The 21,627-nt window shown below is 54.1% G+C and overlaps 4 protein-coding genes across 4 annotated transcripts; all 4 read right to left on the bottom strand.

Annotated features, from left to right (window-relative positions):
* Positions 1-437: 437 nt before the first annotated feature.
* On the bottom strand, positions 438-3,426 carry mansc1 (MANSC domain containing 1). The gene is made up of 4 exons (XM_077593383.1): positions 3,250-3,426; positions 2,447-2,966; positions 2,242-2,382; positions 438-2,178 (listed from the first exon to the last, which is right to left on the bottom strand). The coding sequence occupies exons 2-4, from the start codon at positions 2,649-2,651 to the stop codon at positions 950-952; spliced, it is 1,575 nt and encodes a 524-aa protein (XP_077449509.1). The 5' UTR covers positions 2,652-2,966; positions 3,250-3,426; the 3' UTR covers positions 438-949.
* A 492-nt stretch (positions 3,427-3,918) lies between these two features.
* Positions 3,919-5,316, bottom strand: c4h11orf98 (chromosome 4 C11orf98 homolog). The gene is made up of 4 exons (XM_077593410.1): positions 5,189-5,316; positions 4,555-4,679; positions 4,370-4,467; positions 3,919-4,139 (listed from the first exon to the last, which is right to left on the bottom strand). Exons 1-4 carry the CDS (start codon positions 5,225-5,227, stop codon positions 4,012-4,014), a joined length of 390 nt encoding a protein of 129 aa, XP_077449536.1. The 5' UTR covers positions 5,228-5,316; the 3' UTR covers positions 3,919-4,011.
* A 185-nt stretch (positions 5,317-5,501) lies between these two features.
* Positions 5,502-7,426, bottom strand: pthlha (parathyroid hormone-like hormone a). Its single transcript, XM_077593401.1, has 2 exons — positions 7,117-7,426; positions 5,502-6,241 (listed from the first exon to the last, which is right to left on the bottom strand). The coding sequence occupies exons 1-2, from the start codon at positions 7,230-7,232 to the stop codon at positions 5,878-5,880; spliced, it is 480 nt and encodes a 159-aa protein (XP_077449527.1). The 5' UTR covers positions 7,233-7,426; the 3' UTR covers positions 5,502-5,877.
* Positions 7,427-11,604: 4,178 nt separating this feature from the next.
* phf21b (PHD finger protein 21B) lies at positions 11,605-18,932 on the bottom strand. The gene is made up of 14 exons (XM_077593384.1): positions 18,500-18,932; positions 16,676-16,720; positions 16,401-16,610; positions 15,518-15,601; positions 15,161-15,436; positions 14,982-15,098; positions 14,854-14,905; positions 14,704-14,780; positions 14,571-14,625; positions 14,251-14,273; positions 13,777-13,935; positions 13,597-13,663; positions 12,971-13,074; positions 11,605-12,880 (listed from the first exon to the last, which is right to left on the bottom strand). Exons 1-14 carry the CDS (start codon positions 18,551-18,553, stop codon positions 12,665-12,667), a joined length of 1,539 nt encoding a protein of 512 aa, XP_077449510.1. The 5' UTR covers positions 18,554-18,932; the 3' UTR covers positions 11,605-12,664.
* Between the last annotated feature and the right edge of the window lie 2,695 nt (positions 18,933-21,627).

Below are 21,627 nucleotides of genomic sequence, written 5' to 3'. Positions count from 1 at the left end.
CTTGATATAAATCGGTGAAGGAAACAACCCCTCAACGCGAGCTAACCAGCCAACCCGTTCTCGCGCAAAGGCACACACATTCCACAGGGACTACTTTCTCTCCCGCTTACAACACAGTGGTAAACTTCCACCAAACTTCTCCGCTTCACACGCCAAGGCAATCGATTGTGACACTTACGGTCATTTTTTTCCCGCAAAATTACGTCCCAGTAAATCTTTCGGATCACGTCAACCCAAACCAAAAAAGTTGTCGCCTCCCACTGCATAACCCGAACGTAAAGTAAGGAGTTAGATTTTTTTTTCTGTCAACCCTCGTCCCTCGTATCATTTGTAGGTGAAAACGCCCCACTTGATTTTTCTTCGGCCGCAATCCTTGGAAAGCCGTGCGCCCGAAGGAGCTATTCACCATTAAAACACATTTGCTTTTGTGCTCAAAATGAGAAACAAACGTCACTATTTAATGCGTACTTGTAGAAGAAAACCACTGCAAAATCGGCGCTAGATTGAAGAAGTTGATCAAATTTGGATCAAGCGCATAAGCATGAAAAGTAAAAAAAAAACAAAAAAAAAACAAGTGATGAATATTGGCCGTAGATCTGTCGCCACCTGTTGGTCACAGAGAAGCGCTGCAGCCTTACTGCGAAGAAAAGCTTGCTAAAAAGGCATTGGGTACAAGAAAAAACACCTCATGTGAAAACGTGTTACATCCAAAGTGTGTGCGTGTGTGAAGTTAATGATTATTATTATTTAGTGAATTTGTTGAGTGCAGAAAGAAGACGTGCATGAAATTGTTATTATCATAAACAAAGTCTTCATGTGCCAGTCATCTTTTTAAGAAGAGTATTCCTGAGTCGGACGCCGTCGCGGCGTCGTCGAGCCGCGTCCCAACTGAGACACACTCACGCTGACCAAATCCGTCTGCCCATACTTGTCCTTCGGGATTTCCCGGTCACAGGTCGTAGTGCAGGTCGTTGAGCTCCAGCCGGGTGTAGTGGCGCCGATCGAAGGACTCCATGGCCTTGCGCCCCGCCGCCGCCAAAGCCAGCAACAGCACAGCCGCCAGTCCCACCGAGAACGCCACCGTGCTGCTCTTCGGCCCCGTTTTGGAGCCCGATGCGTTCCGGTCATCGGCGTCGCGCGAGCCCGCCTCCGACGCCGTTAGTGAGGGCTCAGTCAATGGAAGAAGAGTCGTGGGGGGCGGAGTTGCCGGTGAAAGGGTCGTGGGGGGCGGAGTCGCCGGTGGAAGAGTCGTGGGGGGCGGAGTCGCAGGTGGAAGAGTTGTGGGGGGCGGAGATGCCGGTGGAAGAGTCGTGGGGGACGGAGTCGCCGGTGGCAGAGTCGCGGGGGGAGGAGTCGCCGGTGGCAGAGTCGCAGAGGGTGGAGTTGCCGGTGGCAGAGTCGCGGGGGGCGGAGTCGCCGGTGGCAGAGTGGCGGGGGGCGGAGTCGCCGGTGGCAGAGTGACGGGGGGCGGAGTCGCCGGTGGCAGAGTGACAGGGGGCGGAGTAGCCGGTGGCAGAGTCGCGGGGGGCGGAGTCACTGGTGGACGACTCGCAGGTGGCACCCTCGTGGGGGCCGGAGTCGCAGTTGTGGTGGGCCGGGTCACAAAGGGCGGAGTTGTCGGAAGCTGGGTCGGGAGGGGCGGGGTTGTCGTTTCAATGGTGACCGGGAGGCTCGCGGTCTTTGGAGCCGTAGTCGTGCCTGGGCTCGTCGGCGTCGCCGTCTCTGGCGCTGGAGTTGTCTTCCGAGGTACACTCGTCATTGACGCGGTCTTCGGAGGCAAACTCGTGGTCGTGGTCGTCATCTTGGCTCGGGTCTTTGGGGGCGTCGTTGTCAGAGTCACCCTCGCGGGAGAAGGAGTTGGCCTCAAAGCAGGAGTTACGGCCGTCCTAGGAAACTCCGTCGAGTTTGCAGCGGGAGGAGTCGCGGCAGCGGGGGCGTTCGGCGGCGATGTCAATCTCACGGGCAACTCGCCGGCAGCCCCGGGCCCCGCCTCCTCGTGGCCGCCGCCCGGCCGACTTTTGCTCTTTTTGCCGCCTTTGGGCTTGTTTTGCTTTTTGCCGGTCTTGTCGCCTCTCTTGGCCGACGCGGCCGTGGCGTTGGCCAGAGGGGCCGCCACCCCGGTCACGGGTCCGTCGGTCGCGGCGGACACCGGACGGACGGCGCTCGGGTGGGTCAAACCTGCGCGAGAGGGCGGAGTCATCACAAAAAGGAAGCGAGCGGAAGGAGTCGATAGGAAGCCACCTTTGAAGATGTCGTAGGTGCGCACGCCGCTCGCCGCCTTCTTGAGCGGACAGTCGCGCTCGTAGGGACAGTGGTACAGGAAGCAGTTGTCCTCCCCGTCGCGCTTGTTGCCGTCGAACACGGCCACGTTGCACTTGGCGCCTGCGCAGAGAGGAAGTCCGAGTCACGCCGCCGTCCGGGCCGCTCGGGTGGACGCGCTTCTCACCGTGGCGCACTTCGCGGGAGCAGCAGGTCAAGACGCAGTCCTGCTCCGATGCCAAGGCCTTGGAGTCCAGGGCGAAAGCCGGCGTTGCCGCCGCCGCCCGACCGTCCACTTGGGCGTTCTGGTGCTGCCGCGAGTAGCAGCGCTCCGTTTCGGACCGGGACGAGGCCAGGGTCAGGGCCAAGGCCAGCAGGAGAGCCCGGATCATGGCGGGACGGGCGTCAGGGGGAAAAAAAAAACCTGCGGCAGATCAAAAGGAGCCGTGAATCGAACAGACGGCAACAAATCGGACATCTTAAAACGACGAGACGGCCGTTGGACAACCCGCATTTGCATGGGAATGGAGAGCCGCCGACACCAAAGACGAGCCCAAAATAATTTTGGATTTGAAAAAAGTAGAAGTAGAGACCTTGCAGAGAGGAAGCGTCAGGTGAACGTCATCTTCTCGCTCGTCTTCTTCTTCTTCTCCTCGTGGGCTTCAGCGGAACCTCTGGAGTCCAAAGTGCGCCCGAGCGGACTCTGACTGCAAGATAGACATCGACATCAAGTGTTGCGTGAACGGACCTTGGAGCGACCCCGATGACGCCGTAAAACCGTTCCCGATCCTAATCAATATGCGGAGTCATGGTGGAGCAAGCCGAGCTAAAGAAGCTCCACAAGCTTCGTCTTCTTTGTTTAGCCAACGGGTGACGTCATCCCGATTGGAACGGCACGACGGTTCGCTCCGCTCGCGTCACGCCAACGACGGCCGGTACGGTTCCTCCGGTGTCTGAAAGCCCGCCCACACCTCTCTCTCCCCGCGTTACCTGTCGGCGGTGGGTGCACGGCCGCTCGTCGTGAACGCGGTTCCGTCAGCGGCACGCCGGGGATTCGAAGCCGCCGAACCGAGCCCGGGGCAGCCGCTCCGGTACCTCTCCGGTAGCGCTCCTTCTCGGTGATGGCAAGGAGAAGCAGCAGAAGCAGCGACTCCGGTTCTCTTGTTCCGGGCAGATGACCCATTTTTGGCTTTGTCCTCCGGGAGGGGGATGGAAGGGAGGGGGCGGGGCCAGGCCAAGACGCCTATTTTCTTCTCGCCATTTTATTTCAATCGTTTTAAAAATAGCTCCATCTTTTTTTTTTTTTTTAACATTCTAATATGTTTTATTTATTTATTTGACGCATGTATTTTCCTTCTATCAGTCGAACAAATGTTTCCTAAGATTTATTTTTGCCCAATCCCTTTTTTTCCTCGCATTTTTTTTAAACCTGTCTGTTTGTTCTTTAACTACAAATAAATACAGCACTACTTATTTATAATATAAAGTAGATGCAGGAATCAGGTTGCTAAGCTAATTAAACATGAATAACAATACAACAGTTAGCAATGAGCAACAACAGGCATGATGGTGTTGCAATCATTTTTGCTGGCCTATTTTCCCTGACACAAAGTGAATAGAGCATGCAGAAAAAACGCGAGCAGAACAAAGGAACACATATTGAGGGAGGGTCAAAATGTATTTTTTGGTATTAAAAAAAAAAGCATTGTACACGTTGGTGATGGCACCCCAAAAAAAGGGTCACCAAGTCTTTTAAACGCTCGCCGTTGGCGTTTGACCGTCTCCCACCTCATCCATGACGACGTCCTCGGAGCCCGCCGCGTCCTTCCTCTTCTTGGCCTTCCTCTTCGTCTTCGTCGGGGTAGAAGCCGAAGTTTCCACTGTCCGAGACAAAAACCGCAAATGTACACCAACTAAACAACTCATCGCCATTGACGATGACAGACGTCCGATCCGTTTGAAGCGGGTTTTCGTTCTGCCAGCTACAAGTCTTGGAAAATAATCAATCATGCTGACATCAGAAGCAAACTAGCGTTCATCCCTCGCCAACCCTCCCGCTTCCAATGAATCGGACGTCTGTCGGAGTCGACGCCATTCCTCGCCAAGTCACCTTCCATTTTGGCCTTGTCGTTTCGGAGGTGCTGGAGCTGCTTGATGAGCTTGCGTTTCTTCTTCCCCGACAAAGTGATGTTGGCCCTGGGACTGGTGCTGCGGTGAAAACAAACGTCAATCGGAGCGATGAATCCAACCCGACGGGGGGGGGGGGGGGGGGGCTTTGCGTAAAGGTGGACCCACAGCCTCTTCTTGAGGTGGTGCTTGGTGATGAGGCCTCGATCCACCACGGCGCCCACGATCTGATTCTTCTTCCTCCTCTGTCGACTGAGGACCCGACGGCGCTTGAAGAGCTTCTTGCCCAACTCCTAGCACAAAACAACCGGTCAGTGGTGGACCGTCAGGGCCTTCAATGCCTTTTCTGCTGGCCTAAGAAATATCTGGGGGATACGTCATTGCTTTCACCAACTATAATACTAGCACTGATTTTGCCCCAAGATAAATCGCTTCAACCCCTCCGATATACGTCTATCCCCACGGATTAGCATCCCTAACTAAAGGGACCGAGCTTTAGCTAAAAATAATTTGTTGTAGTTTCTTGAACGGGTCGAATTCTTCAAAACTTCTTTCTTATCCGCTCAAAACGCCGCCTTCATTTCACATACTGGAAATAAAAAATGACATTTGTTGAAATGTACTCAATAGATAAAAAGTTCGACGTATCCCCCCCGATGAAAAAGTGGATTTGAGGAGTTTTATTTGTTGGCGTCCAAGGCGTAAAAGAGCCGGAAAACGCAGTTAAAACTAATCGGCCTGGACCTGCTGTGATACCATCTTGTTTCGTTTTTGGAGAGCGTTTCAAGTTGCCTTTTCTTACGGTTTTGGGTCTGTTGATCTTGCCTCCGGGTGGACCCATGCTTGTTTCCTTGCTTGCTTGCTGTTGACTTGCTTCTTCTTCCCATTTAAGGCAGACGCTACGGCGTAAGGCTGCCGTCCTCTGGTGACACTCGGTATTACACCAGCTCACATGAGCACTTTGTTTTGCGATGCGATGTGTTTATCAGATTTTGCTCCATGATCAGATTTAGCCTTTTCGAATGGACGCGTCGATCCATTTTTGCTACTTTGTCATTTTTTTCTCATTCCTTTTATAACAGAATAAAGGTAAGGAAGACGAGGCCATCGCCGGCGTGGTGTCATACGTTTAATTTCAGTGCAAGTTCCAAACACAGCCAGCAGGGGACGCCATTGTTGACACGAGGGCAAGGAAAAGGGGAGATCCGAGTCCAAACTGACAAGTTTGTTGGTCTAAAGTGCTTGATGGTGGAAAACGAAAGCGAGGACATCCAATAAATACAGCATTCGAACCCAATAAGTTACAGGAATGAAAACAAACAAGATTCATTTTCACGTCACTTTCTATTCTACGACTTTTTTCTTTCTATGTACACAATAAATAGCCATTTCGTCCGGTCTTTCCAAACAGCCGGACGACTGCCCGGGAGTCGCTCCTTTTTTCTTCTTCTTCTTCTTCTTTTTCGGCGCCCCACGCCGACCCGAGCTCGCTTAGATCGCGGGTCGCCGGCCGCTCCCGTCCCAGGGGTGGGCCGGCGGCGGCGGCGAGCGGGTCCTCCGCTTCCTCTTGTCGCCGTCCTTCCGCTTGCCGGCCCGGCCTTTCTTGCGCCGCTGCTTGCCGTCTCGGAAGGTCTCGTTGCTCTCCCGCGGCTGGCCGGCGGCGCCCTCGGGCTCCTCCGCCGAGTCCTTGCTCCCGGCGGGGTTCTTGGGGCGCGGGGGGGCGTCCTCGTCCGCCCGTCGGATCTGGGCCGTGTGGACCTCGTCCAGGAGCTCCTGCAACCACATGCGGCGCTTGAAGTCCTGCAGGGTGCGGCCCTTGTCGTGCATCAGCTGCGCGTGGGTCACCGAGCGCCTCCTGCACAAAAACAAAAGGCGGATTTTTTTTTGTTATTTAAAGGCTACTACGCTAACATGTGGTCATTCCCGTCAAACGGCGGCCCTCGAAATTCTCATCCAAAACGCGGGATGACGACCCGGGCCCGTCGGATTAGCGCGGAGGGGCGGCACCTGGCTGACCGGCTTTGATTCCGACCAGATGGGCCGAGGCCAGCCGGCGGCGGCGGCAGCGGCGCTCTTCTTTTCCTTTCTTCCCGGCGCTGTCCGTCTTGGCGTTGTTATCTTTCCCGCCGCCCGGATCCGGTTACTCAGCCGTTCGGGACGCTCAAGTCCTAAACAAACACGCGGGCCCGGGGCGGGAAGCCTGGGAACCAAAACCCACGGCGCTCTGAGCACACAAACACTGCAAACACGCCCAAAGAGGAACCGGGCCGAGAACCTCGGCGGGGCCCTTCCGAAGCCCCGGTCGGGACCCCGAGCGTCCGAGCGGAGTCCGCTTGACCTCTGCCCGCGAAGGGACCGAGGCGGCGCCCTCCTCCGCCGCCTCCATCCTCGGCAACCGTTGACAGTTTCTCATACAAAGTCCATTCGGTTCTTGCAATCCATCGGCTATTTTCCGCTTCTCGGCGACTTCTTTTTTTCTCGCCGACGACCTCTCGAGCGAACCCAAATTTCCCTTTCTCGCCACTTCTTCTCCTCGTACAAAGACGACCGTCATTGTCCATCTTTATCGGGGGACTAAAAATAGTCACCTTCTTGTTTTGAACCCCGATCGGATCAAAAAACGATGACTTTTCGGGAAAAGCGGAGCCCTAAAATTGAGATCCTAACGTCCGGGTGCCGAGAAGAAGGCTTGGGGACAAAGCCAATGGAAAAAAAAGAAGAAGAACTTACATTCTGGCGGCGGGACGCTGGGGCGGTGGAGCGTCCGCTGGTCTGGCGTGGTCGGGCGCCGGCGAGCAGAGCAAGAAGAAGGCCAGGACCAAGCCACGGATGCCGGAGCGCGACATCTTGGCCGAGAGACGAGGAGCTGGCCGACGGCGGACGCGGGACAAACTCTGCGGGAAACTTGCAAGCGATCTTTCCAGGATCAACAAAAACAAAAAGAATGTTCCGAGGAGGAAAGTCAGCCTGACACTTTCTTCTGTTCGCGGTTTGGTCGCTCCGCGTAAACTTGCCGCGCGCACGCACGTGTTTCCAGATGTCGCGCCGATGCGGGAATGCGGCGAGGAGCATCGGGATCAGCAAGAGAGGGGCCGAGGGGCGGGGCCTGGCTCCACGTCGGGGGGGCGGGAAAAGGGCCGGGTGGGAAAAGGGCCGGGCTGGGCCCCGTCCGTCGCCGACGTCCCACTCCCGCCAGCCGCCCCGCCGGGAACCGCCTCGGAACCGGGACCCAAGCGGGACTTGGCGCTAAATCCAAAAACCCGCCATCGGAAAAAACACGCTTCCAAAATGGGTCGTCGAGGCGAGGGACGCCGCCGACGCCGCTAATTGACAGAGCGCCGACGACGGGCATCTGACGTTAATGTTCGATAATGACCCGATGACTCAGGCGGCGCGCTAACGAACATTAGCGCAAGTTGTGTAACTGGATATCATAACACCTCTTCATCACTTCCGTGCACAGGCGTCCGTCCGACCGTGGTTTACGGACGTCATCGACGACAACGACGACGCCGCGCGCTGGTGAACGTCGTCGCGTTGGACGGGCCTCGAAAAATCCCGTTGGCCAATGTCGGGAATTTCCAGCTTGAAATTTGCGGCCTTGCCTCGTCAGCGGCCTTCGCGCGTTGCGGAAACGACGCCGAATCCGACGGGCGCTCTTCTTTCAGCCGCCAATTCTATTTTTAACCGGCTGGAAAAATCAGACTTGGAGTTGCTCGATCACCAAGATGGCGTCTCGCCACCGAGTCGTCGGCGCCTCCCGAGTGGAAAACGGACCCCTCACGTCTCGTGGACGAAATGCAATATCGCAAAAGGTCACGAGGTCACACGGCGGTGACCTTTTGGACGCGCAAAGGTCCTTTTCATCTGCCCGGGCAAAATTTTCCTCCCTTTTGAGCGACTCCGCCCATTCGGCCCGCCGCCGTCGTCTTCCTCCTTTGCGTCGACGTCCGACGAACGCACCGGCGCGCGATCGACGCCTTGCGGCGGGCCGGGGAGACGCGCTAAAGGAAGCGCGCCGCCGCGCTAACGTCTTCCAGAAGGCGGAAAGTTGTCAAGGCCGCAAAGCGACTGATAAATAGCGAGCCGGCGGCTGGAAGCGTGGGATTGCGGGCAATTTTGTGGCTTTGCGCGTCACGACGGCCGTGAATCGACGAACTGGCGCGACGGCCCACCGATTGTTTGTTTCTACGCCCAAAGAGCACGTGAAGCAATGCGGCGCCGACTTCCTCCGGAATTCCCGGCATTGTCGGCCCGCAAAGCGAGAGATCAACACGGACGCCATTGTGACGGCCCACGTTGGGCAAACACGTTTATCGCCCGGCCTATCAGATACCCGGAGGTCGTCCGGCGGGCAAACGCGCCGCGTCCGACTCTCGGTCGGGATCGGCGCTCTCGTTTTACATCGGCCATTTCAACAACCTTGTTTTCCTCGGGTGACGGTTTGGCGTCACGCTAGGCGTGCTCATTCTAGCGCTAGCATGTTAGCCAAATCCGCAAGCCTCAAAGAAACGTCACCGTGTGCGCGGCGGGGTTTTGGCAGCGAGCGCGTGGGGCTTTTAGCCCGAGGGGGCCCATGAAAAAGTCCCCGCTTGCGCCCAATTAGCACGCACGCCCGCTCTGAGTCAGCCCGTCAGATAGCGCTTTTGACAGTCCCACACAACGACGACTAAAAATAGAACTTCTTTTTTTCCAAGTGTGTGTCTTTTCATGCGAGTGTGGAAAAGTGACTTTCTTGTTCACAGCTTGACAGGAAACCACAACACGCGGCTCAATGGCCGCAATGCCGAGGGGGGGGCCGGGGTCTTCGTTTATTCAAAGTCTTCCTCGTCGCGCAACATGCTAAGGATGCTAACGCCTCTCTTATTGCACTAAAAAAAGAGCAGAAAGAACCCGCTTGTTTAATGCAGCAGAACCTGCAGAACTGATTGTGACGGCCTTGAGGCAGATTTCTGACCCTGGCAACAAATAATGGCTGAAATGTGATTGGTTAAATGCTCCAATATGAAAACACACATCTGGAAGCAGTGCAACCAGGGGGAAAGGAAGCTAACAGACAATTTGGAATTATTTAATAAGTATTGATGGACATAATATAATATATGATTCAGATATTTCTTAGTCCAGCAGAGAAGCCCTTGAAGGCCCTGATGGCCCGCCACTGGTTGAAACGCTTCCCCCGCATTGAAATCATCTAAGTTAACGCTCCTTCCGCCGCCGGTGCATCCCAGGACGACGCTACCGCTTGAAACGGCAACATTCCGGGAATAAGAAGACATCTCCTTCTATTTTTACCGCCGTCCACCCCAAAAATATCGGCCACCTGGACTGTGCTTACCTTTGCGGCGAGCGCTCGTTTCCGGAGGTCACGCCGCTCGCTCGGCCGGAATGCGCCTTCCCTTTCTGACGGGGACGGAAAATATGTCAACAACATGTCACGGCGTCTCATCGCCGCCGCCGCCGCCGCCGCCACCCGTCCTCCGTTCGGTACGCCCCGCGGGCCTAACGTCAATAGAAATGCCGACGGGAAGCCGTCGGGACGGCCGTTCGGCGGCCAAACGAAATTCCGTCGCGGGCCAGGGGAGAGGAGCTAGCTTAGCGGCTAGCGCCACATGTTGGAGATCAACAAGAAGAGAAGAAGAATGTTCCGTCGTCTTCTGTGGTCCGCTTCTTTATTTGGACAAGCCGGCTCAGGTGTTCCTGTTTATGAGGCCACCCAGGAGCCGGGAGGACGGACGGGACCGTCGCCTTTGCCTTTGCCTGGCCGGGATCCTCGGGTTCGAGACCCCCAAAACCCGGGCCGGCCGACGTCCACGGAAAAGTACCCGCTCGGACGTCAGTCTAAACAAACGCTTTGTTCGCGCGACATCCTTCTCGCTAGGTGATTCCCAGCTATGCCGTCCGTCCCCCCCCTCCTCCGGCACCCCCCTTTCCAAAACTTTGCTTTTTTTCCCCCCATCCACATCTGTTGCAAAGATGCCTTCGAATATGACACATCCGGACGGGACAAACAAAACGGCGGGGTCGGTTAATAAGGTGCTAAAATGTCGCTAGCGGTGAGCCATTTCGCACAGTGAATATTTCAAAGACATGTTTTTCCTCAAAAGATCACATTCTAATAGCGAGTGGAAAAGCGCTACCGATGCGCCACTCAAATGCTGCTGGGAATTTCCAGGGTCTCCGATCCATTTCAAGCGGGAGAACTTACCCTTTGTGCAATAATCAATTCAAAAGTAGTAATGAGCACTTTTTCGTTTTTTTTTAATGTACTACCATCATTATAAAATAGGAATTTACACAGTTAATAGAAATAACTGTGAGATTAATGGCGATTAATCACATTGTGTATAATAATGAATTCATCATTTGTAGTTAGAAGATATATATATATATATATATATATATATATTTTTTTTTTAAATATATGACCATAATAATAAAATATGAATTCACACTAAGTCACTGCACAGTTCAAAGAAATAACTGAGATTAATGACGATTAACCTCAAATTCCTAAACACAGATTTTGATTTGTTCAACGTACCGCCGCCATATTGGATGTACAAAACTCCTAGGAACTCCCCAATTGCGGGAAAAGATATACCATGTTAGTTCAAAGCAGAGGGGTGCCCAAATGGACTCAAGCTCTATTTAAATCAAGACAACGAACGGCTCGGCTAATGAACGGCGGGCTATAGGTCGCCCCAAAGGTCACCCGGCCGGAAGCGGCTTGAAGAAAGGGGAAGGTGACAGCGTCACCGAGACGGCGCCGGCCGCATCCTTTCGGCCAGTGTTAACGACTAACGTTTTAAAAAAAAAACGCGTTCGGACCCCATTTGGGTTCACAAATTCGGGCGTCCGCCTTCCTCATGGGTCACCGTACCCCTCGCTTTGAACAGATCGGCCGTCCGTCGGCGTGGGCGGCGTCGACGTGTTTCCGGCGTTGCCCCCCCCGGCTCGTTAGGAGACATTCATCCGCCGCTAACGAGCGCCTTCACATCGTTTTGCGTCACATTAGCCTCCTGCTACATGCAGAAAAGAACAAGCACCCTCCTGCTATCTTTACGCCTCGTCAGCTAATTATTTACTTTGTACGAGTCGTACAGTGTTTGTAAGGTTTTTTGGGGATTTGTAAGGGGAATCAATAATCATTTATAAGGGCAGTTATCGGCAGAGGTTGACAGGTATGCGTTAGCAATGAGCGGGCCAACAAATAGGTCAATGTTTTGTAGTTGAAATGTTTATTAAGGAATCACGTTTTTTTTTTTTTTTCGTAAGAAGTCGGTAGAAAAAGTCAACTACTACGTTGGCATATTGAAGACAAAACACTTGTTCTACTGGCTAGTGGCAAGTTCCATCCGGCGGTAGAGGCGACGACACAAACCAACGAGACATCTATTGTTTTTGCTGCTCGTAAAAGAATAGAAAAAAAAAACATCTGCGGTTCAGTCCCGTTCTTTGTTCAAAGGTGTGCTCTAATAAAATACATCTGTTGCTTCGTTGCGCACAGCCGCACTTCCTCCCGGACAAGACCGCGCACTGGGGGGGGGTGGTTGGGGGCGGGGTCTTTGACGACGAGACGGCACCGGCGATGGCCAAGGCGTTTTCTTTTGTTCGGGGCGGCGTGGCGAAAAACGCCACTCGTCGGCCGTGGGTGAACAATAGATTTTTGTTGGTGCCGCTAAATAAAATAAGGCCGCTTATCATTTAGTAATTCACCTTTGGACGAAAGCCATGGGGCCCACCCCTGATATTGAGACTTGGGAACCGCTGTTTTGGAGGCAAGGGGTTCCACGGCGCCCCCAATCGTTCCGCCAAAAATTCCACGAAATGAGTCGGGGCGCGTGGAAAAAAAAAAGCCAAAAAAACGGCGTGAGGGTCAGATGGGGGCGTGGCCTCGGCTAAGATGGGCGGGGGGCTTCGGAGATCATACAAGCGCCGCGCGAGGCGGGGCGGGGCGGGTTGGGACGGCCGTGGCGTGGCGGCGGCTATGTACAACCAAATACTACGTTGTGGGCGTACTTTGCTCTTAAATACTTTCTTGTTCTTCTTCTCGGAATACTTCCTGAATCGTTTTGGCAAAAAAGAAAAAAAAAAAAAAAGCTGGTGGCAACGAGAACACGATAAGGCCGACAAACAACGAGCAAAAACTCCCCCAAAACTAATCTCGTAAGCGCTGGAGGTCTTGAAAAAAGTTGAAAAAAATAAATACAAATAAAGCAACACGTCCGTCGTCACATGTCCGGTTCTCCAGGGCGGGGCGCTTTAAAGGGCGGGGCTAGTTGGCCATGTTGTCCCGGGACGGCCGCAGGGGCGAGCCCGTGGTCGCCCCGCTTTTCATCCAGGGCGACGGCGACGGCGACAGCGAGGAGGAGGAGGAAGAGGAGGAGGAAGTAGAAACCCGGATGAGCTTGACCAGCGCTTTCAGGCGCTCCAAGGACGCCAAGGTGTCGCGTTGCTGCGCCGACAGACGCTCTCGGCGGGCCAGGCAGCGCTGCGGAGGACGGCCGATGGTCAAGCGAGGCCCAAAGCTTCGTTAGCCACGACGACCACGGCGGCCAGGGAAATGGGCTTTCCCGCTTACTTTGAGCGTGGTGTTGACTTGCTCGTCTTCCTCCTCCAGGTGAGCGCACTCCTGCTTGAGTTCCACGTTTCGCCGCAGCAGACGTCGCTTCTCCTCCTGGCGCACTGGCGCGGGAAAGACAAATATATTTCACAACATATTTGGCGTATTTTGCTACTTTCCAGAAGCTCGCCAACATTCTTGACTGACCGTTTATTTGACCGAGTAGTCATGAATAGATGCGACAGGGGAACAAAATCTACTATTTATCAGTGGTGGGCCGTCAGGGCATTCTCTGCTGGCCAAAGAAATATCTGAATCATCTATTATATTTTGTCCATCAATACTTATGAAATAATTCCAAATGGTCTGTTAGCTTCCTTTCATTGCTTTTCCCCCTGGTTGCACTGCTTCCAGATGTGTGTTTTCATATTGAAGCATTTAACCAATCACATTTCAGCCATTATTTGTTGCCAGGATCAGAAATCTGCCTCAAAGCCTGTCCCGGGTCTGTTTTGATGTTTTTTTATGTAATACTCTAATGAGCCACGAGGGGGCAATAAAGGCCCCTCTTAGAGCAAAGAAGCACTTTAGCGCTACCTTTTGGTCTCTCAGTGCTAAACAAGTAAAGGCGGATTTGAACCCACCTGTCTTGTGCGTGACGTACGACTGCACGAAGTTGTGAGGCCACGACATGTTCTCCTTATTCAAAACCTGCCGGGGGGGGGGGGACAAACAAAAAAGACAAACTAAATGAGCATCCATTCGAGCGAGTTTTCCAAATGAGCATTCGAAATGAGCATGACGAGGAACGGGTGAGGCGATACCTTCTTGTGACACTTGGGGCAGTACCAGGGTCCGCTGGGCGGGGTCTTGAGCGGCGGCTGGAGGCAGTCGGGGTGGTAGGCTCGCGGGCAGTTGTGGCAAGGCTGCAGCTCGCCGTCCCGCCGGCACACGGCGCAAAGCTCGTCTTGCTCCATCTCATCCTAAGGCCACACGGCGCAAACGGGTTAAGACAATGACGGACAAAAGTCAGAAAAAACAACAAAACACCCCCAAAAAAAACGTTCATTTCGCAGGTCTGGAAATATCAGTCAAAACAATACAAAATGGCCGCTGCCGCAGGGAACTTTACGAGTTCGGAAGTCACGTGAGCTAGGGCGAGGGAAAAAAATGAAGCGGTGGTGTTAGTCTTTGCTAACTTTTGCTAGCTTTGCCCTTGGCTGCGTTAGCGAGGACGGAAGGCGCGAGAGATGGAGAACCCCCCCAAGCCCCCCGACGGGCGGAGTCGCGGGACCTACCTTCCAGCAGAAATCCTCCGAGTCTTGCATGTGGATGGAAGCAGAGCACACGTTAGCCTTGAGGTCAAAGCCATGCAGAGGCTAGTGCTAGCGTCAGCCACGCAAAGCTCATGAGCGGGCGGACGGACAGACAGACGGGTGATTGGCCGAATGCTGAAAGGCAAAAGGCCCGACGGCACGGCTAGCGCTTTTTGCCGAGTCGGTCCGAAGAGCGCTCGGCTCGTCCAATTGTCCCGGCGGCCTTTGCTTCTTCAGCATTCGCCCACCGTTTGGCGGCAAACGGCCTCCTCGGGTGCTAACCAGAGAAGCGCTAGTTTTACCTCGCGCCGACAGGAAGAGCGGGCCGTTCAGGTAATGCGACGCCAGACGCTTGCGCTGCGGACAAACACAAAGCGTGCCTGAGTTCCGTCCGTCTGGCGGGGACCACCGGGAGGCGGGCGGAGCTTGGGGTACCTCCGGTTCGAAGAGGCCGCTGTAGGCGGGGTTAGCCGTGCTTCGCCTTTTCCTCTCCTGCCTCTTCAGTTGGAGTTCTACGAAAACACGGCCGTCAACAAAGGAAGGCGCTAGCGCTAACGTACGACAGCGGCCGGGCTTCGCCGTCACCTTCCAAGTGCTCGTTGGTGACCAGGCCCAGGGCCACCATGAAGGAAATTTTCTGCAAGAGACCAGAGCAAGCGGGCGGGTGGGTCAGCCTCGGCGAGCGCCCCGACGCCACCGGACCGGCCACTCACCTCCGGGTCCTCGTCGGCGGTCTTGACGGAGGCGGGAGCCGGCGAGGGTTCTTGCGACGGGAGCGGGAGCGAGCCGCCCTCGCCGCTGCCGGGGGCCTGGGGCTGGATGATGATCACCTGATGGCGAGAGGCGGACGGTCGAGGGTCGCCCGGGAGCCCACGGCGCCGAGCCGACCCACCTTGACGGCCTCGCTGACGGCGGCCACCCCGTTGGCGTTGGCGGGCGAAGCGGCGATGATGGCGTACGCCACCCCGGCGCCGCCCGAGGCGTGCTGGGCGGGGCCGCCCGCATCGCCGTCGCAAGGCCGGCGGCGGGGGGCGCACTTGGGGCCGGGCTGGGAGACGGGGGCGGCGGCGGGGCCCGAGCGCTCCGGGCTGCGCGGCCGCAGGGGCCGGGGGGCGTCCTGGCGGGGGCTGGGTGGGAGGCCGTCCGGGATCAGCGTCTTTGGCCTGACCTGAGCACACGAGAACGCGCTTTAACTCTTGCCGTGCGAGCCGAGCGCACGTGGGCACGCCGCGAGTGGGTGGGTGGGTACCTGAGGTAGCACGCTGGCGGTCAGTCGGTGCAGCGAGCCGACTTGAGGCACCTTCACGGGGACCGAACTCAGCGAGCTCAACATCTAGCGAGGAGACGACAACAATCACAATCACGGGGACAAACATTTTTTGCCAACGGTACGCGCCGGCCAAGTCACGTCGCGGACTTCCCGTCTTCGAGAAGCCGCGATTGGCCGACGTACATGGAAATACGGAGGCAACTTTCCCAATCCGCCGCCCCTCCCCCCCTACTCCTTCTTCTTCTTCTTCTTCTTCGGTTCAGTTGTTGGACTGCGGAGCCACCGGGAGGAGGGGGAGGCAGAGGGTGGAAGGCCAGTTCCCATGGCAACCACAGCGAGGAAAATTCTCGCGCAACCAGAGCTTTTATTTTCCTAATTGCGACTCTTTTCTCACAAGCACTTTAGGGGGGCGGGCGGGCCGCAAAGAGCCCGGGAAGGGGGCACCTGCTCCCTCCACTCACTTCCTCTTCACGCTTCTTTCTCTTCCATTGGCAGTGGAACCGTCGCTCCCCGCAGGGGGGCGCTGCGGTCCCTTTACCGCGCGCTGGCGGAACAATCGGCAGGGGTGAAAAGGTCACACAGTGCATGAAAAGTAGCCAAAGAAGGAAGCCAAGAGGAAGAGCGAGTCTGGGCGCCTGCTCTTTTTGGTTCCCGCACTTGGCCGGGGTGACCCCCGACCGGCGGGTCTGAACAGTTTCCATGGCAACGGCACTCCTCGACTCCCCCTCGCCATTCGATCGGCCGGCCGCCGCATCTTTCCGTCGCCGAAAGAGCGGGGAAAAACTTCTTTGCAAATTTGCCTCTCCCGCATCTTACAGCCGTCTCCCGTCTTAAAAAAATAACGCCGGCCTCGCGGTCTCACCTGCGACGACGGATGAGCCCCGGGCCCGAGCGCCGCCCTGGCGCTCGTCTGCAGGTCCACGGGCGAGGTCTGCGGTGACTCGGCGCCGTTGACGTGGACCGTCGCCGGGGCCGCGGCCGGCACCGCCGAGATGGCGACGGCCTGACCGGGGGGCGTGAGGAGGGACAGCGGCTTGCCGGCGCCCACCGGGCGACCCCGCACCGCCAGCTTCTGGGCACAAAACACGCCACTGGTTAAGCGGGAGGGAAGGGCGGTGGCGGAATGAGTGGGCTTACCTGTCCGTTGGGAAGTTCATTGAGGCCTTTGCACAAGGTTTGATTCTACACAAGGAAAACAGTCGGTTAGCGGGGGGTCACGTTCAAAATACGTTGGAACGCTTTTGCGTAAACGGAAAGGGGCCGACGCATCGTCGTTTTCTTTCGCCTTGGTTCCGAATTTGAACCGTGTTCTAAAAATAGGGACGGAAATGTCTCCATCCCGAAAACGACAAGGCCGGAAGGCTGCCGTGTTCTCGTATTTGAGCTCATCCTACGTGAGTAAGGCCCACAAGGCGTCATCCCGCATGAGGCGGCTGGCTTCGTGCTTCAAGTGTGTCATTTTAGTGGCTAAAGTGCAAGAGGAGTAAAAAAGAAAAAAAAAGACAAAAAAGCCAGTGCTGAGTGGGCTTTCTGAGCGTCCGAACGCCCCCTCCCCCACCCAAAACAGCATCAAAGCAATCAAAATGGTAATGTTGGCCATGAATGGGGCCCATCCCCCCTTCCTCAGTGAAACTCTGCAGACTTTTTGCTCTCCATGTTAGGGGGGGGGGCGCACCCCTTCGGTCTCAAAATGGACGCTTCCACTATCAACGTCAGGGGGAAAAAAACAAGCCTTCTCGCGGAGGCTCAACTTGAACCAGTGCTAAACAACAACATTCCACAGCAAAGTGGATCGATCCAAGTCGAGCAGTACCGCTAGAACGACATCGACCATCATACCCCCCCCCCCTCCTTTCTCTTTCCCCAAGTCCTGCTCTCGCTTCACATAAACGTCGCCAAGTTGTACGCCTCGCTTTCGACACAGCGTCCCCCGGAGGGGCGGTGCAAAAGAAGAGCTAGGTCAGGGGAGAGCTGGCCAGGGTGCTAAAGCTCGGCTCAGCGGTCGGCGTTCTAGTCGCCGTCGGCCGTCCTTCAGCACCCGCCGCTATCCTCCGGTCGTGGGGGTTAGGATGCCGCCGGGACGCCGTCGAGAGCGAAGCCAGCGAAAACCACGTCGCGGGCCAATCGTGGGGCGGCGCTGCCGTCACGTGAGCCAAAAGCAATCATACCAGCGGACTAAGTGCAAACTAGTAACAAAATGGGCGACGAAAAAAAGAGGCGAAAAGACGGCCGGGGGGCGCCGTCGACGTCGAGCGGCCTCCGCAAAAGTCGTCCAAAGAGTGAGCGGAGTTGGCCGAGAGGCTAGCTAGCGAGCGAGCCGCTTCGCTGGCGTCTCTCTCGGCCGCTGCAAACGCGTCTATCGGCTCAAAATGGACGCGAATTGTCAGCAAGTTTGACAACACGAGTACGCACAAACAACACGGCGGCTGGGGTCCACCAACTTGTCAAATGAAGCGTCGAGCCGTTAGCGGCTCGGCGGCTAAGCTAGGCCGAGAAATAAAGTTTGTCCCACACGCTCGGCTCGTCTCCGGCCGGCCTGTTGGATGTTTGTTGTTGTTTGGGGGGTAAAATAAGGGGAGCCCACCCGCCTCAGCGTCAGCTTGACCTGCGGGCAAGGTTTGTGCATGTATTGGCACAAAGAGTTGGGGAGGCGCTGAGGAAAAAAGTCTCTCAAGTTGTTGTGTGCGAGAGAGAGGAACAAAGCGGCCATGGATGTTTCTTGCCCCTCATAAATATTCAGCTCGCGTCCCGCTCGCCAGCACAGCGCCGCATTAGCCGAGCTCCTTGTTGCTCGTCGGCCGCCTACAAATGACGGCGACGAGCGGCTAAAGTGAGCGGACGACGGTGACGGACGGTCGTTGACTTTCACCTCCTTGACGTCCTCCGGCACTAGAAGACGAAGACGACGGTGGCGGAGGCGGCGGCGGCGGCGGCGGTGGTGGCGACGTCGGCTGCGCTTACCTGATGACATTGGATTTCCACTTTGAGTGCCTCTTGCGGGCCTTGTACTTCCATGATCCGTCCAGCCGGGCACTTTGGACGCGATGGCCGTCAACTTTGGCCCGATTCGGGCTCTTTTTTTGTTCGCCGACAATAACAAGCCAAAGAACTACTACTAGTCGGCGGCTCGGAAGGCAAGTTCTCGCTTCTTTGGCAGCCCGGGACTCATCACCGACTTTCCGCCCGTCTCCAAAAGTGCCGGGAAGCCACCGCGAAGGCGTCGGGCCCCGGATGGCTGCTTTGCGGGGGGCGGGCGACCGACTGGGACGTCGACGGGGGAACCGCCGCGCTTCCTCGCCACTAATTTAAGTTGAAAAGCGGGGACTAGATTGTGTCCGAGTGCGCGGCTGGATTTCACTTTGCCTGGGGAAAAGTTGTGCTTCGGCTGTCAATGGTGATTCTCCGGTACCCGGATGCAGAGCACTCCTCCCCTCGCTGCAAAGTGCGCATGCGCACTCGCCCTACAAACAAATACATACCCCGACCTACAACTAACTTGCAGCTGCATAATACGCGCAGCCCACCGCTCATTTGAATAATATTCCCCAAACGAACATTAAAGTAATCAAACCGACCTTACGCGAACGTACACACGCCATAGGAACATAAGAAATACTTGCCTATTGTTTCCAGGTAACGGAAAGGCATCTAAAATACATTGGAATTCATACCGAGGTAACTAGTCCACTGTTATATCGTAAAGGGACAGTAGTAGATTTGAGTTACGAGTGAAAAGAGTGGATGGAGAACACGGTAGGAAAAGTATAATGTTGTGAAGTGAAGAGTTTGGTTAACAATGAAGACTGTCTTGTGAAATGTATATATGTATATAGTACTAGTAGTGTGGTTACTTTTGAAAAACAGTATACTGTGAATAGTGAAAATAAACTCTTGAAATAGAGTGCTTAAATTGTGGATTGAGTCCTACCTCAAAACGTATTGTTACTAGTTAACACAGTCCAAATGACATCCTTTAGTTATGATTGAAAAAAAAACTTGCATTTTTCATTGTAGTAAAAGTACTGTTGTTAGTGAGTAGTTGTAAAGTAATATCTCCATTGAAAACAGTGCTGTTATTAGTGAAACTACTTTTTGCAAACTAACTGGACATAATTTAATAGGAGGTGATTGCATTTTTTTTAAAAGACCCACCCCCACAGACAATATCTAATGTTTTGATTAGTTTTAAGCTGCAGTAACTGGAGAAAGCCTTGTTGTTGTTTTTTATTTTTATTTTTTGGAGTGGCAATGTCATCATGAGGACCCCCCCCCAAACACACACACACACAAGGCCCGCCCCCTGAATAAAGCCTTGGCTCTTGACTGGTCTGAGGTACCAGTGGATGCGAGCGAGAAGCAAGCTCCAACCAATTAGGAGTTGAGTACGTGAAGCGACGGACGGAGAGGCCAATGCGAGAAACGGGACGGCTGTTTTCTTCTCCCACGCGTTGACATTGTTCTCCCTTTTCCATGGAGTTGGAAAAACCAGTGAAATGTTGAAGACATGGTTCTTTCCTCAGCTCACATTTTCTTTCAAAGAGAAGGAAAGCTAAACTTCAGTAGCATGAAGCGTCAAACTATGATACCTTGACGTGTTTTTGTGCACTCCATCCAGGCTCCAGTCTCATCGTTAACTTGTTGGTTGAAGAATGACCCCTCCGTCCATCCGCCTGCCTCCCTCCCTCCCTCCCTCCCTCCCATTGCACCCCTCCCCCATTCTGCCTATCCAGGATGCTGCTTTGCATTTCATGGATCAGTGGTGAAAGTCTGCAAGTTCCCCCTGCAAGCTGCTCCCGGTCGCCACGAGCGGACCTCAGGGGTGGACATCTCCGTTTCCAGTGCCAACATGGTTTCCGGCGCCTTACTTGGTTGTTTTCAAGCAGAGCAAAAGATATCCAGCGGGAAGCACACCGGGCCTCGTACGGAGATCTGCATAGGCCCAACTGTAAGTCACAACAAGCATAAAGGAAGACTTGTAAACAAGTCGTTTACTGTTCAAGTGTGTTGCAAACATTTGGAAGGTGCAAAATTCTAATGGTATACTCACAGGTCCACTTTGTCAAGTTCACCAGGGACAAAAGAATTGCCAACAGTCCATCCGCTAAAGCAGGAGTGTCAAACATACGGCCTGCGGGCTGGAACCGGCCCCCAAGGAGGTTCGATCAGGCCCGCAGGATAATTTGAAAGTGGAAAAAAATGCATAAAAGACATGGAATTAATATTTTTAATTCGCTGCAATTCATGGATTATCCGCTAAGGGGCGCACTCTTCCCATCAGAGTAGAAGACAAGCCGCATCACTGAGACAGACTGAAAACAGCAGCAACTCCATCAATTTTCAGTATGTATTGTATGTGTATGTATGTTTCATGTATGAAGTTTACAGATTTACAGGACAGGCAAACACTTTCTTCATTACACATTTAAAATCACTCTCCTTAGTTTGTAAGGTGCACGCAGGGATTACATTTAGATTTTATATGCATATGTGTAAGTGGTTTAAAAAATCCTTTCTTTAAAAGTCTCATTTAATCTTAAAGTGCATGACTATATTTTTTAGTACCAATTAAAGTTTTGTGCCTTTGTACAATCAGTGGGATCAGTTGCAATGCATATTTGTGAATGATAAAAGTCAATTGCACATTTGTCTAAGGAAATATGAGGTGTTTCATGAAATGTTTTGTAAAAGGATAGTTCATTCAATTTCAATATTTTCCTAGTGTTCTTGTGCTTCTTTACACCAAAAACAAAGGAAAGACATGATATTTTGGTTATTTATAGCAGAGCATGGTATAATTTTAATGGTCCGTCCGGCCCACTTGACATCTCCCTAGGCCGTATGTGGCCCACGATGCCAAATGAGTTTGACACCCCTGGTATATAGTAAGGCTTTTTTTCTTTAAAAAACGACATAGTATAGTAAGGCTTTTTTTCTTAAAAAACGACATAGTATAGTAAGGCTTTTTTTCCTAAAAAACGACATAGTATAGTAAGGCTTTTTTCCTAAAAAACGACATAGTATAGTAAGTTTTTTTTCCTAAAAAACGACATAGTATAGTAAGGCTTTTTTCCTAAAAAACGACATAGTGT

The sequence above is a fragment of the Stigmatopora argus genome, chromosome 23 (assembly GCF_051989625.1).
Source record: "Stigmatopora argus isolate UIUO_Sarg chromosome 23, RoL_Sarg_1.0, whole genome shotgun sequence".
Taxonomy (NCBI): Eukaryota; Metazoa; Chordata; class Actinopteri; order Syngnathiformes; family Syngnathidae; genus Stigmatopora; species Stigmatopora argus.
The sequence above is the reverse complement of the archived record's forward strand: the minus strand, read 5'-3'. Positions and strand labels throughout refer to the sequence as shown.

Excerpts from the sequence above, each read along its gene's own strand:
- phf21b (XM_077593384.1), bottom strand. The coding sequence starts at position 18,553 with ATGGAAGTACAAGGCCCGCAAGAGGCACTCAAAGTGGAAATCCAATGT. Across the intron at positions 16,611-16,675 it reads ATGAACTTCCCAACGGACAG|AAGCTGGCGGTGCGGGGTCG; the intron begins GTAAGCCCACTC and ends TTTTGTGCCCAG. Across the intron at positions 14,781-14,853 it reads CACCAACGAGCACTTGGAAG|AACTCCAACTGAAGAGGCAG; the intron begins GTGACGGCGAAG and ends GTGTTTTCGTAG.
- mansc1 (XM_077593383.1), bottom strand. The coding sequence starts at position 2,651 with ATGATCCGGGCTCTCCTGCTGGCCTTGGCCCTGACCCTGGCCTCGTCC. Across the intron at positions 2,383-2,446 it reads CTCCCGCGAAGTGCGCCACG|GCGCCAAGTGCAACGTGGCC; the intron begins GTGAGAAGCGCG and ends CTCTCTGCGCAG. Across the intron at positions 2,179-2,241 it reads CACCTACGACATCTTCAAAG|GTTTGACCCACCCGAGCGCC; the intron begins GTGGCTTCCTAT and ends CCTCTCGCGCAG.
- pthlha (XM_077593401.1), bottom strand. The coding sequence starts at position 7,232 with ATGTCGCGCTCCGGCATCCGTGGCTTGGTCCTGGCCTTCTTCTTGCTC. Across the intron at positions 6,242-7,116 it reads CAGCGTCCCGCCGCCAGAAT|GAGGCGCTCGGTGACCCACG; the intron begins GTAAGTTCTTCT and ends GTTTTTGTGCAG.
- c4h11orf98 (XM_077593410.1), bottom strand. The coding sequence starts at position 5,227 with ATGGGTCCACCCGGAGGCAAGATCAACAGACCCAAAACC. Across the intron at positions 4,468-4,554 it reads CACCACCTCAAGAAGAGGCT|CACCAGTCCCAGGGCCAACA; the intron begins GTGGGTCCACCT and ends TTTTCACCGCAG. Across the intron at positions 4,140-4,369 it reads CGACAAGGCCAAAATGGAAG|TGGAAACTTCGGCTTCTACC; the intron begins GTGACTTGGCGA and ends TGTCTCGGACAG.